The sequence below is a fragment of the Amphibalanus amphitrite genome, unplaced genomic scaffold, assembly GCF_019059575.1.
Source record: "Amphibalanus amphitrite isolate SeventyFive unplaced genomic scaffold, NRLGWU_Aamphi_draft 000061F_arrow, whole genome shotgun sequence".
Classification (NCBI taxonomy): domain Eukaryota; kingdom Metazoa; phylum Arthropoda; class Thecostraca; order Balanomorpha; family Balanidae; genus Amphibalanus; species Amphibalanus amphitrite.
Window position 1 is genome coordinate 173,220 of NW_024881557.1, and position 16,651 is coordinate 189,870.

At 52.0% G+C, this 16,651-nt stretch overlaps 2 protein-coding genes across 6 annotated transcripts in view; one reads left to right on the forward strand and one right to left on the reverse strand.

The window, feature by feature from the left end:
• Positions 1 to 63: 63 nt before the first annotated feature.
• LOC122378509 (28S ribosomal protein S22, mitochondrial-like) lies at positions 64 to 4,833 on the reverse strand. Its single transcript, XM_043359628.1, has 7 exons — positions 4,707 to 4,833; positions 4,204 to 4,370; positions 3,707 to 3,871; positions 3,060 to 3,203; positions 2,531 to 2,760; positions 1,432 to 1,633; positions 64 to 794 (listed from the first exon to the last, which is right to left on the reverse strand). Exons 1-7 carry the CDS (start codon positions 4,771 to 4,773, stop codon positions 669 to 671), a joined length of 1,101 nt encoding a protein of 366 aa, XP_043215563.1. The 5' UTR covers positions 4,774 to 4,833; the 3' UTR covers positions 64 to 668.
• The window catches only part of LOC122378506 (endochitinase A-like), a 27,060-nt gene continuing 14,767 nt past the window's right edge, over positions 4,359 to 16,651 (forward strand). Inside the window, exons 1-6 of one of the 5 annotated variants that reach the window (XM_043359620.1) lie at positions 4,830 to 5,163; positions 6,202 to 6,364; positions 6,790 to 6,915; positions 7,280 to 7,685; positions 7,749 to 8,990; positions 9,196 to 9,468. In XM_043359620.1, the coding sequence (XP_043215555.1) occupies positions 6,222 to 6,364; positions 6,790 to 6,915; positions 7,280 to 7,685; positions 7,749 to 8,990; positions 9,196 to 9,468 (2,190 nt within the window). In that variant the 5' untranslated portion in view covers positions 4,830 to 5,163; positions 6,202 to 6,221. The other 4 variants (XM_043359617.1, XM_043359619.1, XM_043359618.1 and 1 more) reach the window with 4 other exon arrangements.

Sequence of the window (16,651 nt, forward strand, 5' to 3'; positions counted from 1 at the left end):
CCCCAAGCTTGTCATAAATCAGATGGCATCGCGTCCCACCATGCAACATAGAGCTTAATGGCATTTCCGTCCAGACATCCTGTATTTCACTGCGAAGTCGCTCCAGTATTTTGCTACGGACACGATCACGCTCAGGTTCAACCCCGAACATAATCATTGGACAAGTGGCACGGAGCACGCACGAATGGCGGCCAATATAACTTGTTATGAAGCTCGAGTTCGGCTCGATGTAAATTTTGTTGACCGGTTCTCCTTAAACCGTTTTTCAATATCAAAGGCAGAAACGATAATCAAACGTACCATCACTAAAGAAATTATCAAAAAGCTGTGCCCGATTGAACACAGTAAAACGAAGACAACGAAAACCACAGCTTCGCGACTAATTCGAGGAGACTGCGATTCTGCGCCAACAAGTCTGACTAAAGACACTGTAAATGGAGCACATACATGCCATTTCACGCTTCTGTTCACAAAATTGACCCCTTGATGGTCTCAGTCCGGCAAACATAGGACCAGCTCCACACAACAAATATCGCCTGCTCTGTTTAGCAACTGTCTCACCTTCAGTCTCTCACAAAACTAGGGTCAGGGGGCCATCCCACCTGTCATGTCTCCGAGGTTTGGGGCCCGTCCGACCCGACATTCACCTGTAGTCAGGCCAGGTCAGGTCACTGCCTGCCATCAGCTCTGCGCTGTTCCCGCTCCACCCGTCGCCGCTCGGCCGAGAGGTGCTGGAAATTCTGCAGCGCCAGCTCCAGCACCGGTCGCTTCACCGATGCGTTCTCAATGTAATCCTAAGGAGGGAAGGGAGAAATACGTCAGTTCGGTGCAAGAGGCAGTGAGGAAGAACGCCGGCACTCGTGGGCAAAGCTATACAAGAACAAAACGACACTACAGTTTTTAGTAAGGTTTTGGGAAAATCGACAAAAGGGAAGAGTCCGAGGATCTGGAGATGGCGTATGGTATAACAATACGTTTCGATAATGCCCTATGACACCACATTACATAGTCGCGTGGCAGTACCTACTGTTCGATTTATGGTTACAATGTTAATTAGGTAGCCGGACATCCGGATCCCGTTTTTGTGACGAAGCCGTGGAAATGTCGGCAAAAGAAACAAAAAGAAACTGTCGCAGGTCGTGGGAAAGAGCACGTGTTGGTATCGGCACGCCCATTACTTGCTAATGGCATTGTCTGAGAAACCATGACACGGTATGCTGATTGAGGCTTGGCACGAAAATGTGTGCTACATTAATTTCACTTCGGTTATACTGCGAATTCGCCGTGGCACTTCAATGCAGTTATATTCATATTCACCTCCGTAGGGAAACGACGAGCACCTAATATGAAATTCAACAAGCCTCACCATAACTTAGCGTGAAGTTAACAACAGAATGCGACGGCATGCTTCGCTCCAAATGTCAGACTCACCCGAATTATGTCCAGTTGGACTCCTTCAGAGTCCGAGTCCGAGTCCGAGGACGATGACTCAGACTCGGGGCCGGACTCGGACGATGACGAGAAGCCGTCTGATTGGCTGGATTCCTGCCTGGTGGGCGGAGTCTGATCGCTGATTGGCTCCGCCGATCGCAGTAACCGATACAGATGGATGAGTTTCACTGCTTGGTCCAACCTGGCAAAAGGCCAGTTAAACGTCAAATTGTAGCCGGTATTTGATTTGTTGACAGTTGACAGACGGACAGTATATGACAGTTCCCGATGTGTAACAGTCTGGCTTCTGCAGATGTTCCGCCAGTCAGAGAAACGGGTATGGTGATCAGAAACATAAAATGAAAATGCATCTCGCATTTCATTTTGTAGCCTGTGGAACACGATTTTGGTTGGATTTTGGTTGATCCAACAGTATTGTGACATTCAGCCGCTAACACTAACAAATTAGAACATTTGGTCACGAACATTTGGATCATGTTTATTTGATTGCAGTCCTTGTACCCTTAAAAGAAAAACAATATGTGCACATTCTTTATTTTATACCGGTACAACGTCTAAGGCTGACATGAAAATAATTCCTTCAGCAAAAAACGGTCATCAATTAAAGCAAGAGGACAGCAGAAGCACGGTCGAGGTCCAACAGCTCTTTGAAACCCAATCAGCGTCACGGACGCAATGGCTCAGTCACCGTGTGCTACGGGCCAAACTTGGATAAACTTCTGTTATCGACCGGAGCATTTCTCAGACGGCCGCCTCGCAAACTTTGTCACCGGTAGGTAGGGGCAGTTCGGCTAGTTTTCGGTCACAGACCCATGCTCCGGTTCAAGACCACAGTAAACGGTATGTGTCAATTCACTGAACAGAAATAGTGCCTTTATGATGGATAACGAGGGCTGCATGCCAAATGCTGATGAATGTAACATCCATTAGCGTCCGGCTTGCAACAAACTACGCCAAAACTGGAGTTCTTACTCTGAATTCGAATATAAATTATAAATTAAAGCTGAGCTGATAAAAATCACCAACCACGCATTCTGTAACAGACAAATCAGCGCCCCGAAATCTCTCATCCACTAACTTTTCAAGCTGGATGAAGTAGAGGAGCAGGTTGTCGATGCGTCTGTGCCAGGCCAGGTAGAAGGCCAGCGCACCAAAGTGCCGGGTGCTCTGCAGGCGCTCGTAGAGTCGGGCAGCGTCCACGTGGTCATAGGTGGCGCTGGTGACGCGGATATAGTCCGGGTCGTCGGGCTCGAACTGGACGCAGGCGCGGTCCAGAACGGAGACGTACTCCTCTCGGTCCAGGCACTCCTGGAGGAGAGATCGCCGGTCAGACAGACAGTCCAGCTAGAGTGAGCCCTCTGTACAGCGAAAAAGACGGCTATGGGGTATAGTAGAAGTGATACATGATGTACCGGTTGCGCAACCGTTTCCTTCACGGAAACGTAATAATTGAATAACAATTACTGCAAGAATATGCCCCAATCAGTTAACTGCACTTACTACTTTAACATATACGAATATAATGACTGGCGTACGAATTCGTCCACCATTTCAAAAGAGAGCTGCTTTGAAAACGCGGCCGTCAATGTTCAGCACCCGTAACGCACCGTCAGGTGAGGCTCCTCGAACATTTTCGGCATGGTGACGGTGCGTCCGTCGACCGGCAGGAAGATCTGGTTGATGCGGCCCCGCTCATGCCAGTTGGCCGTCCGCAGCGTACCGTCCGGCTCTCGCACGGTGATCATCCGCTTCTGTAATGGCACGAGAGGCAATAGTGGTCAGAGACTGGTGTGGGTGCATTTGTAGCACTAGAACAAACCGCTAAACCCCAACAGGCATAATTTGGAAAACGGCGACGATCCAAAATCGTCACGATCATTTAAAAAAAAATCGGGAAACTTTGGATGACAAGGTTTAACGCTCCCATCAAAGCCGGACACGGTTCATTCCACTCAAGTGGTTTCAAACCTGTGGCTTCTCAGTTTTCGCTCACACCAGCTACAGAGTACCGCCGTAAAAAATCTCGCACGGGCCAGGCCGGTGACTCAAACTCGGGTCTCAGCACTCGGTTTTCGATGCTCTACCAACTGAGCTGCGGTACGAGGACAGACCAGGTTAATTCTTTTCCGGAGAGCATAATGAAACTCGCCGAATTATATTTATAATAAACGGCCAGTAAAATTTATTCGAAAAAATGTGCAATCTGACACTCATCAGAAAATATCCGCTGACCTCCACTGAATTCGAATCTCACCCTGTCGGATAAATCTGGCGAGATATCAATGCAGACGAGCTTGGAGTCGTGCAGCCCTTCTAGTCGCGGGTCTTTGGCCAGGACCCGTTCGATGGGTTTCCGAGGGCCCAGTACGGGCGGTACCTGGAGCTTCTCGCGGAGACACTGCTCGATCCGACGGCGCTCCTGTTGGGAAAAGTAGTGGAAAGTGGTTAGAGGATACTGGAAGCAAAATAAGGAATATTATTATTGAATGTTCATGACAAGAGTCATAAGTGAAAGTGGGTGCAGCTTAAGTCATCAAATGAAACTAAGCTGGTAAATCCAGCACCTGACATTTTCCTTTTCAAGTTGCACTTTCAAAATCATAAAGCATTTAAAAAAGAAGACCCTGAGCAGCAATGATCAAAGTTCAAACAAGTTTTTAGGATGAAGCCTGTTCAAAATAACACTAAAATGAAAATGGTTTAATCCATAATATTAAATCCAGCACAGAAAGGGCCTAAAAAATGTCTGACCTTATCAAGATCTTCATCAGTCATGAACACATACTGGGGAGCATCTAGCTTCTGACCCAGCTTTCTGGGCTTGAAAACCAGATCATGCTGCCTGTCATTCAGCTGAAAAAGAAGTTCTTGGACTCTGCTGCTGAAGAAATACAGTGAAGGATCTCGGCTGGCTACCCCTGTGAACATAAAATGAAAGCTTATAAATATAAACCTTTAAACCTAAACCCTGTTGAATTATTATAAGTTAATAATGATTTCATAATTCAGAGCCTTATCAAGCAGAGCTTGTTGTAGAAGCCCTAAAAGCCGGTCCCCTAGCTCAGTTCGTAGTGTTGGAATCTGCGTGGTGAAAGCACGCTTTCCCGGTTAAAACAGTCCAAGAATGAGAGGTGTGAAACCTGATTTACAATGGTTGCAAACACATTCTTCATTGTTATCTTAGTCCTCAAGTTACTGAAAACTATAACAAACGCCCCCACCCCATTATTCAGTAAAATTGTATATCTACTTACCTTGACAATATTTTCGACAAAAATTATTGCCAACATGATTGAAGCTCAATAGCCTGCGAAATGCCATATCGTCTGCAAATGTCCGGGTGGTTCACGTCCTTCCTTGTAAATTATGGCAGGGGCAAAGCTGGAAGACAATTATGCACAGAAAATTAAAAACAGTACCATGACGCATTAGCCACTTATATCCACAACAGTAAATATAATCCACGGACCACGAGAGTCCAAAAGCAAATCAAAACTTCAACGCTTTTCTTTTCTGCATCAGCTTCAGTGTGGCTTCAGCACTGAGGCTTCAGTGTACACTTTTGGAGACGTATGCAGTGCGTCGTGTTTCCAAGATCCAAGTTGGATCTTGGTTGGATCAAGCCATATCAGATTTCAATTTACGCGGGATTTAAAGTGCGTCCAGTTCAAGTTGCCTGAAGATTATTTAGATCTCTTCCTCTCTGAATAGGTAATCCTGCTAGCTATGTCATGTCAATGTCAATGTCCCAAGCTAACGATTGTAAGCATCATGCTCCCTCATGCAACTCAATTTAATCAAAATTTTTATTGCATTTGCACATGCAGCCGATGCAGATGAATTACTGGGACTGCAGAGTTGACGGATTTTAGGCGACTTACTCTGGCTTCCAAAATTGAAATGAAAAACCAACGGCATTCTTATAGCAGGCGTCTCACATGCTCTCACAAACCAACTGAGACTCAGACTGAGACACTGGGCTGCTGGGCAGAACTGAGAAGTGTCAAGTGTCAACCCTAACCAGCCACAGCTCTAACTCTGACTCGGCAGACCTTTTTCATACACTCATACCAAGACAAAGCAGACAAACCACAGTTATCTTGCCCATCTTACAAACCCCTTCACTTTCATAGAACAACATGCATGGTGTATGCCCACGGCCACGCCCTCGGTACCCTGTCCAAAGTCACTTTGGTGATGTGCGTGTCTTTCACATAGAACCACCGTGACCGGTCTCACCTGGTTCACTCACCTGGTTGGGTTCCTAGTGCCGGAAACAGACAGGCAGGAAAGGATGGCAAGGAGAATGAAGGAACCCTGAACTTTAGACGCGCCAGCCCCTTATCTCAGTCCATCTTGCAGCAGTCCGAGTAGTTAAGGCTGGAATTGTGTGTCTTCCACATAGTTTGTCACATGACTTCTGGTTTCATAGTTTGTCACGGTCTGCTTCTGGTTTGGTATCTGGTTTGCAAATTTTACATTAATCACGGTGCTTGCTCTACTGGTAAGCATCAGCCATCAGTATGTTGCATTTATTATGTTGATGCTTTTTTCAAATTGAAAAGCTAGGCCCTTGGCTAGTTTATCTTGGTCTCTTATAGTAAAGCATTGTTTTCCAATAAATGTATTCATCGCTCAAAATATCAAAAGACAAAAAGACAAAAGAATAAGTTATGGTCACACCTCACAGTGAATATTCACAACTGAGTAAGTTCATGTAAATTTGAATATTCTGTCATTTTTTTTCAGCACCATTCACAGGCCATCCCATGGCGACAGCGTGGCGGCAGGCAGCTGGCGAGGCCAGTGACAGTGAAGACGACGTGGTGTTCATGGGCCCCGTGACCGATCGGGAACTGGAGATCAGCCGGCTGCTCAACGAAACCATCTGTCTGGCCGACGGCGACGCCAGGTGCGCTGACAGTCTATCCGAGGTGGCCAATAGCTAGATTAGATCGGATCTGGACATTCTGGCGTGCGTGTAACAAATGATCTATGGTAATTTGATGGAAAACGTTTTCTTTTTAAGTGTTGCTCGGCTTAACGTAATCGTGCTTAGTTCTTCCATGCATCTTCTGCGAGATCATTGATCATTATATGTATATGTGTGTGATGGCATTGGTATTGATGTGGATAGACTACTACTAGGCACCAGCCCTCTTGCCCAACAAATAAGGGCCAGAGTACGTTTTCAGGAAGTTGCAATAAGCGGACGCAAGTTCGATCACACCATATCCACAATCTCAATGTTTTATTGGTTAGCACACGGATATGGGATGCCTACTCCGCGTGTCTTTCTCCTCCCCACCACTCATCTCTTGTGTATTATCTGCGCAGTGACAGCGCCAACAACACGATGGCCGGCCTGGAGGGCGGTATGCGGGCCGTCACCCTGGAGGGAGCCCGCGAGTCGTTCACCATGGGCGAGCTGGAGCTGCCGACTTCCACAGCCGGTGCCAATCGGTGAGTGACGTCCGTTGGAGGGGAGGGGAACGAGGGGGCTTGCGCGCTGGATGTATTGTATTTGCAATCTAGGTGATTGATCTAGTTGCTGTATCGATGTCACATTCTTCGAACAAGATTCATAGATTAAATAGTTTATAAAGATAAATACATTAAGTAGATAGATTTTGTAAATAGGCTGATAGATTCATCATTCATAGATTTGTTGTTTTTGCTTATTGAACAGTTTCTTATCTTGAAAGGCAAGCATGATATCAGCTCAGCTTAATGGTCATTTCTGCTGTTCAGACTGGGTGTGCTGTTAGGAGACTCATGGGTGTATTTGGCTGCCTGTGACGCTAACCTTGCCATATTCTGTCCCCAGCTACCCGGTGACCAGCAGTCGCCTGGAGGAGTCGGTCGCGCCGCTGGCCTCTGCCGAGAACACGGGCGAGTCTCGCCACTGGGAGGAGCTGCCCTCCGAGCATCCACCCTCCTCCACCCGGCTGACGGGGGCCGAGCTGAGTCAGCAGTGGGAAGAGATGCCCTCGGAGAACCCGCTGCCGCTGCCGGAGCCGGCTGGTGAGAGCAGGGTCTGGGAGGAACTCCCCTCGGAGAACCCTCTGCCAGCGCCGGCACGTGGAGAGGAGAGTCAGCAGTGGGAGGAGATGCCGACGGAGTGTCCGGCTCCTTCCCCACGCAACGCGGAAGAGAGCCAGCAATGGGAAGAGATGCCGTCAGAATGTCCGGCCCCCTCGCCACGGAACGGAGAAGAGAGCCAGCAATGGGAGGAAATGCCCTCTGAGTGCCCCGCTCCCTCCTCGCCTGGGGCGGAGAAGAGCCAGCACTGGGAGGAGATGCCCTCAGAGTGTCCCGTGTCTCCGCCGGACGCTGCCCAGGAGAGTGTCTGCGAGGATTTATCCGAGGAGCGGGAGCCTGCCGTGAACGGAAGCCTGTGGGTCACGCTGGCCTCGGAGGACGGAGCACAGGACGCGCCTGGTGGCGGGGCCAAGCGCCGCGAGACGGCCAGTGGTGCGCTGCTCGGAGCGCTCTGTGATGAACTGGCCGAGCCGGCCGCTGCGGCCCGCTCCCCGCGTGTGACCGTCACGGGCGCCACGCCGCGCGCTACCCGCTCGCCGCCAGAGAGCTACTCGTCCCCCGGCGGCGGCCTGCTGCAGGCGATGCACCGCCAACTCTCCTCACCGAGCGCCGTCTCAGTGGCCACCTCCGTAGACTCTTACCACACCTGCTATGGCGGAAGGGCGGCGGACGACAGCCGGAGACTGACGTCTGCGTCTACCCTCTCAGATATCTCGATCACGCCCGCCGCACCGCCCAACAGCACACTGGGAGCTGAGGCAGCGCAGGAGTCCGACAGTGAGGATGACTCGCGGCTGTACGAGTCGAGTGTGGAGGATCTTCCGGAGCCGGAGGCGGCGGCTGAGGCCTCTCGTGAGCCGTCAGGAGGGGTGGAACGGACGGCGGTGTCGGATGACGCGACCAGTGACGATTACAGCCGCTCGCCGTCGCTGGCCGGCCGGGACCGGGTCACCAGTCTGGCGTCGGAGAGCAGTCTGGCCGGCTCGTTCATGAGCGGTACCTCCACAGGATCTGACATGAACGACACGCTGGAGATGATGGAGAAATTGCTGGCTATGGAGGCGGAGGAGCGGCGCCTGGAGACGCTCCTGCAGAACCGGACGGCCGCGGGAGAGACTCTCCTCCACTCCAACAAGTCTGCGACGGAGGCGGGTGACGCTGCGAGTGCCCCAACTGCGGACACACCTCAGAGCAAGCCACGATCAGCGGCGACGGCAAGTAGGGTTACCCCAAGCCGTCCGGAGCCGGCTGAGGTCAAGAAGGCGACCCCCGCTACCGTCACCCCCCGCGGCCGGGGCCGGCCTGCCGCGGTCACTCCGCGTCAGCAAATGGGGGCACCGTCCCCGGGCCGGCTGACCACACCGCGAGCCAAGGTGACGCCGTCCCCGGCCCGTTCTGCCGCTAAGGCCAGCCGCCTGAGGACGCCGACACCGGTGGCCAGGACGGCGACGGTAGCGTCACAGCCGACGACACCGAGAACTAAACCTAACCTGAAGGTGAGCGAGGGCGCTGCGGCGCTGACTAAAACCGGCTGTTGCACGGCAATCCAGGGGCTACCCCAATCTTGCTCATTTTCCGGAATTATTCTATGAACTGTCGCTGATTAACAGCTTTTCATAATTATTGTTACATACATTAAATTTTATCCATAGCAGCTCCCTCCCTTTCGGAGTAATGACGGCTCCTCTGTCTTTCCCACAGGACATCGTCAGCCCGGTGGCTCGCTATATCCACGACGGACCCGAGCCCACACTGGTGCAGAACCTGCGTCCCAAGAACCGCATGCTCAACAGCGTGGTGCCCCGGGCGCGGCCCACACCGCAGAAGCTGGCACCGCTGGCGGAGGAGGCGTCCGCCGCGCCGTCACAGGATGAGGACAATGTACTGCGCGATCTGAACACCTCAATCACCTCGAACGCGTCCACGGCTTCGGCGGGCTCCTCGGCGGCAGGAGGCAGCAGGATACCTGTCAAGGTGAGCGAATGGAGATCATCTCTCACTAGAGATGGTCGGGCTGAGGGGAATGTCTGTTTTGGGACTCGTTCAGAGGATGCTTTCGTTCTGAGTAAATTGCTGTTCGTGAATGTGATAAATGCTTACCAGTCAATCAACGTACAATGCGGTGATTGTGAAATGCATGTGTGTTATGTTGTTTTCCTTTACAGTCGTGCCACCAGCCACGGCATAATTTTCAATTATAGTCGTCCTGATGATATTTTCAATAACGCATCTGTCATATTCCGACTTTACATATATAAGGGTCCTTAATGTCAAGATTTGCCTCATTGAGACACGTCCTGTCCTAAAAATAGATTCTAGTTCAAATGTCTTATGCTCACAACCTTTGAACTCTGCATTGTGTCCAGCTTGGACGAAGAAGCTCAGCCTTTTTCCAACGACGTTTCGACGTCACTTCCGGTCGGCTCGGCGACGCCGACTTTCCGCTCGGATTGTGCCGTACAACTAACGGATCGGAGCTGGGGTCACGGCCCGCGTTCGAGGAAACCTTCGCCCGCTGTCCCTCCCCTCGTGGTTGTAGCGCCGACAAACTCCAATCATCACGTGCTCGCTGATCGTCGGTCATTTTGTACCGCGATACCAGCTACTCTGTCCTTCGTTCACCATTCATATTGTTAACTATCCTTACTTTTTGTTTACTAACCTTACTAGCCTCAGTTACTAATCGGGCGCATTGTTACTCGCTCACAGATCATCTTGTGCCTCGATCAACTTGTTACTCGCTCACCAGAAATTAAAGCGTTCCTCGCTCACCGGTCGTACCTTTCCTCACTCGCCGTCCGCCGGATATGCCAATCAGTCGACAGGCGGTTCCAGACGTTGTCGGTTGTCTGACGCGGTTACAGATTACTCCAACACCGCTGACCTGTCAGGAATGCCGTACCGCTGTCCCGACCGGCAGGTGGGGCGAGGATCAGTCGTGGGTGGGAAATGTCGGATTCAAACGATTCCCACTGAAGCTAGGAGGCGGCGCCGGCTCATTTTCACAAACATTAGCGCGTTTCACGGGTGGAGGGACTCCAATGGCCGCCATAAATATGGACGTGGGCGGCGGCGGAGCGGCGCGGCACGGGCAGCGGGTAATGGCGCGCGCCGGGCGGCCGTCGACGGCTGTGACGTGCTCGGTTCATCCCTGGATCCTCTCTGTGAGCCCCGGCTGGCGCCAGCCGGTCCGGTCTGGTCCGGATCGAACTGACGTCACCCGGCCGGCTGACGGCTGTGTTCTTTGAGAATGACGGTTTTCGAGTGACTGACGGTGACGTTGAGAGTGACTTCGAGGCCGGTCTCCTGAATCGCTTCGCTTCTTCGTTCATTTCGAGTGGAGAGATGGCCGGAACTGTGTTGCGGCTGTCCTGTCTTACTATTGTCTAGCTTGGTGGTTCTGTGGATATCCTGACCTATACAAACGAATCGTCAGTTAGCCATGAACTCAGTGTTTTGCTTATAGGTGTTGAAAACTTGGATAGACAGCAAAAAAGAATAATTCACTTTTCCACCTTTTCTCTCAAGTTATGTGCATGCATGTGGAAAATATGACCTTGTTTCTTATCGTCTGGATCTGGCGGCAGACCCATCTCCTCGCCTCGCTTCTGAGGCAATCTCGCGGTGGTCGCGTAATTGCATCAGTTGGTGCATTTACCAACATGTCCTTGTGAGAGACAGCCATTTTACGGCGCTGTCGGCGGTCGCTGCGGGGTCGATACGCCGGACTCGCGTGTAGCTCGGCCCTGTGTCTCGCTGACTGTCTGTATCTATCTCCCTATATATCTGCGTCTCTGTCTGTGTTTCTCTCTCTCTCTCTCTCTCTCTCTCTCTCTCTCTCTCTCTCTCTCTCTCTCTCTCTCTCTCTCTCTCTCTCTCTCTCTCTCCTCTCTCTCTCTCTCTCTCTCTCTCTCTCTCTCTCTTTCTCTCCCTCTCTCTCTCTCTCTCTCTCTCTCCTCTCTCTCCTCTCTCTCTCTCTCTCTCTCTCTCTCTCTCTCTCTCTCTCTGTGTGTTTCTCTCTCTCTCTCTCTCTCTCTCTCTCTCTCGCTCTCTCTCTCGCTCTCTCTCTCGCTCTCTCTCGCTCTCCCCCTGGACATCTCTATCTCCCTCCTCTGCTTCGTCATGTGCCGCCTATGTCCGTTTCTCTTTTTCTCTCTCCCTCTCTCTCTCCCTCTCTCTCTCTCTCCCTCCCTCCCTCTTCCTCTCCCTCGTCACGTCCGCGCCGCCTCGCTCTGTGTGGTCGCTGTCCGGTCGCCGCTGGCCACTTCAGCCTCCCTGGATTAGCGGCTCGTAATGAGCCCCTAGGGACGTCCAGCGCCGGGCGACGTGTCCGTCATCCCGCAGCCTCGTCCCGTACGACAGCCACGCCCGATGATGACGACTCGTGCTGGATTTTTGACGTGATGTTCGCCACAGTTGTTCGTCTCTTACGCAAACTGAGGTCGCTCGCTGTTATAACGCGGTTTTTCACTAAGCCGTTGGCGAGTTTTTTATTGTAGTTAAGCGGTTACTTGTCCCTGACATTGTCGTCTGGCGTTACCCGCTGGCCTCTGAAGTTGTCTGGCGTTGTCGACTGCCGCTACTCGCTCGCTTCTGCCGTTGTCGGGCGATGGTAGCTCCGTTTACTCGCTCGCCTCTGGCGTTGTCTGGCGTTGTCGACTGTCGTTACTTTCCTCTGCTGCCAGCTGCTGTTGTATGCTATGCTACCGCTCACCACGATCGCTATGTCCGTCGTACGGTATAGTTCGGAGCTGTTAGCCGGACAAAGGCCCACGATGCACTCTGACAGGTCAAAGGAGGCCCGAACTTGAACTGCGCTCTATGTTACAAAGCCCGGATGCGGAACGACGGTACAAAGCCGAGGCGGCAGCACGTGCCTGGAACAACGTGAAGTTTCGTAGCCGCAAACAGCTGCCTGTGGCGCTGTATCCTGGTTTTAAGCGTGTCCTTTAATTGATTTTTGTTTTATATCGCTTTTGGATTGGGGAGCTGACACCGGTAAAGTCTGGTTTGACCAAGCGACATCAGTTTGTCCTCCAGTTCCACTTTCCAGACATGCACCAATCGCTCGTGTAACCCGACTACAACCGTCAACCATGATACAGCGCACTCACATGAGTCCACACCCCATGCAAATGCATTTCTGTGAGCGTGGGTCGTCCAAATCAGACCGTCTGTCAGCCGGTGCCGCGGGCCGTGTGGTGGGGTCGGCCCCCATGAGCGGCCGTTCCGGGACCCCGCTGATGGGTGGCTACGGCGGCCGGCACCGCGCGGCCTGACCCCTGACCTTTGGCCAGCCGGGACGCCGCCCAAACCGTGACACGAGCCGCCAGACGATCTGTGGACACTGGACACCGGCCGTCTGCCCCACCCGGTGGGGTCGACCGACTGGGGACGGGGCGGAATCTGAGGCGCCGCGGTCTCTGTGTGTGTGTTGGAGGGGGGGGGGGGTGATCGTATCGGTATCGCGGCAGGAAGATGACACCGAGCATAGCTGGGTGACGCGCTGCCGCTCCACAGTGATGCAAATGGGGTTCACGAGTGGCCATAAATACCCAAAAGTCAAGTTTACCAAATCGAGTTAATTGCGATATGGCCGAGTAGACAAATGCTTGGGGCATCTGAAATCACATGTTTTTCATGTTTTTGTCAAAACCGGTCTCGTGTATAATCGTCAGAAGTCGTGACATTTTCTAGGTCGTAAAATGACGGTCAGACGCTCGCAAGTTCAAACGCCGCTGGTTTGCATTCATTTCGTACAAATTGAAAAAATTATGCATGGGAATGATCCCCAAAGCCTTCTGCTTCTAATGCTGGGTTACAAAAAGCCGTATCTCATTCGCTTTGGCGGTAATCTGACTATTTATCATCATGTTGCAATCGAAGTTTTTTACTAAGAAAAAAATGCTTTCGTTTCACCTACAGCACTTAACACAGTGTGTGCCCATTAGTCAACCATACCATAGCCTTCCCTAATCATTTCTGAGTCGCATCGTGAAAGAATTAAGGCGCTAGCACAGGGCTGACCGGCGCTACAGAGGTTTTTGTCCGGGCGGTCGGGTGCCGCAGTGGGCGCGCGGTGGGCGGGTGGGTGCCGTCGCGCGGCGTCCGGGCGGCGCGGCGGCGCGGCGGCGCGGCCGCCCGGGCCGCCCGCTGCGCCGCGGCACCCGACCGTGCCGGACGAAAACTTCTGTAGCGGCGGTCAGCCCTGTGCTAGCGCCCTAATTCTTTCACGATGCGACTCAGAAATGATTAGGGAATGCTATGATATGGTGCACTAACGGGCACACACTGTGTGAAGTGCTGTAGGTGAATTGAAAGCAAATATTTTTGGTAAAAAACTGCGGTTGCAACATGATTACAAATAGTTAGCTCACCGCCAAACCAAAATAGATACGGCTTTTTATGACGTGGCATTAGAAGCAGCAGGTTTCGGGAATCATTTTCATGTATGATTTTTGCAGTTTGTATGACATGAACGCACGCTAGCGGCACTTGAATTTCAAGTACCTGACAGTCATTTTACGACATCGAAAATGTCTCGACTTCTGACAATCCATACACGAGGCCGGTTTTGACAAAAACATTAAAATCATACTTTTTCAGACACCCCAAACATTTGCCTGACTGACCATATTACGATTCATTCGATTAAGTGAACTTGAATTTTGGGCCTTTTTCGTATTTATGGCCACTCGTGAACCCCATTTGCATCACTGTGCGCTCTCGTCCGCTCAGACTGTCTGTGTAGTGGCGTATTCTGGGCCAGTCGTCATTCCTCAGTGTTTTGTGGCCTGGATCGGTCCGGTGATTCAGTGTTCTGTGCCTGGATGGGTCAGGCCAGCACGGGTGAAATTTAGTGGTCAGTGATGAAGACCCACATTGAATGTAATGATGGTTCGATGAGCTCTAGGGCATGGACGATGAGGCATGTCAGTGGCCAATTTGTCGGAGAACCTTTCAAATATTTAAGGGGCTTCAATTAATCCTCGTGAAATGTAATGTTAAGCAATTTAGCGTGCTTTCATAGCCTCCATCCCGACGCTCGATGGCTGAATTGGCCAGGCTTCAGGCTCCTACCAAACTACTTGTCCTGCCATTTTCATTAAAAACGTCCCATGCTATCGATCGAGACTAAGGTCTTCAATCGCCTACCCTTCCATGCACCCCGTTTGCCATTGTGTCCCGCCGACCTAGATCAAGAAAAAAACTCTGCCTCTATTCAGCGCTCCAATGCTGCTCTGGCCGTCGACCAAAACTACTTGGTGGTATCGATTATTTCGTTGGACAGGTCCGCGGTTCACTTGACCGGTCTCGACATAGCAACACCTTCAAGCTATGTCTGTTACAATTCGCTTCATTAGTCGAGATGATATGCTTGCCTGGTTTTCGGAGTGGGCCTGACGGAACATTTCATTGGCGTTGATAGGTCGAAGAATGGTGTAGTTGGCGGTCATTGCAGTTGCCGAGTTTTTATTTGGACTGTCAGCTGTAAAAGATAGCCCGAGATGGATCGAATGATGGTTATCAATAGACGCTTCTCTATCACTGGAAAATGCTTGAAGCTTGGTCTACATAGTATCTGGGAGCTTGTCACTACAAGGGTTATAATACTTTCGGCAATCGTTTCTCCTGCCCTCAGCATACTATGCTCACTGTCCAGACTTCCAGGACAAGTAAGGTGTGCCTAATCATTGGTGTCATTTCTTTTGTTTAGGTCGCCCGCCGACCGCCGTCTATCCTGTGTTCGATCGTTCACGGAACCCACGTCCACCTGCGCCCGGTCCCTGCTGCGGGTTGTTTACAGTTGCGACCGGTGTCTGTGCGTGTGTGCCTCGGCCGGCGTGTCAGCCGCGCGCCGTGTCGTTACGACCTGCCGGCCCGCCCCGGGGACCGGGTCGTGTGATCACACACTGTCACGGCCTCGGGCGGGTCTGGTTCGTCGGCGGAGACCGCGACAGTCGCGCCGTCGCCGGGTGTTACGCACATCGGGGGAGGGAGAGACGGGAGAGGGAGGAGTCGTGGCTGCCAGAGCAGGGTCCGCCTGTGTGGAACATGGTTTCAGGGGTCGGTTAGTCCGTAGTCGATTATTCTCCACCGCCACGTAGTCGGCTCTCAGCCCACGACCTCGGCTCACTGGCCACCGTTCGCCGTCTGTCTAGTTCATGTCGGCCACTGGTGACCACCGTCAGCGCCCACACTACCATCTTCTCTCTGTTCTCACTCCCGTGTTCTTTCCTACCGTTCGCTCTTCCCTCGCTGTCCACTATCCGTCGATAACCCCGCCGCCTACTTTTCTCCTCTCTCTCTCTCTCTCTCTCTCTCTCTCTCTCTCTCTCTCTCTCTCTCTCTCTCTCTCTCTCTCTCTCTCTCTCTCTCTCTCCCTCTCTCCCTCCCTCCCTCCCTCTCTCTCTCTCTCTCTCTCTCTCTCTCTCTCTCTCTCTCTTATCTCCTCTCCTCTCCTTTTCTCCCCTCTCCTCTCCTCTCCTCTCCTCCGTCCACCGTTCAGCACATCTGCGGTCACCGGCTGTCGCCAGTCGCCCCCCGTGACCTCCGGATGACCTGTCGCCGACTCCGGGTGACGACCGAATCCCGTCCCTGAGCCGGACAGCTTCTCTGACGAACCAGCCGGCCGTGAAGAGAGCAGCACGGGCACTGCTCGGCTGTCGGCGTGATCTGAGGCGCTGTAACCGTGTCCCGTCACGGGCAGTCTTCACGGGTTGTGTCAAAGTCGGTTGGTGACGCCGAGGGCACTGAGGACATGCTTGGGAGAATGTGGGTGTCAATGGTTAGCGGAGTTTCAAATAGAGCCAAGGCGTGCATGCTACTGAGTTACGAAAATATGTGCGTATTATATTTTGCTTTTCCTACGTTACTTGGAGTTCTTTACGTTACTTGGAGTTTCCTACGTTCTTGCCCTACGTTACTTGGAGGATTGAGGCACTATCGTAGGATCACTTGTGAAGCCCGTTATCCCAAGCTGACTATGGCTGAACCATTGGTGTTTCATACACAACTGGGGTTTTTGACCCTCAGACGACCATGATAGGTGGACGATCGACTGATGACGTCATTCCTGCCGTCTCGCTGAGTTCTGCTATCAGCTGAAAGCATTGCGAACTTTTAAACTATCTGCAACTGGCCAGACCGGACCGTT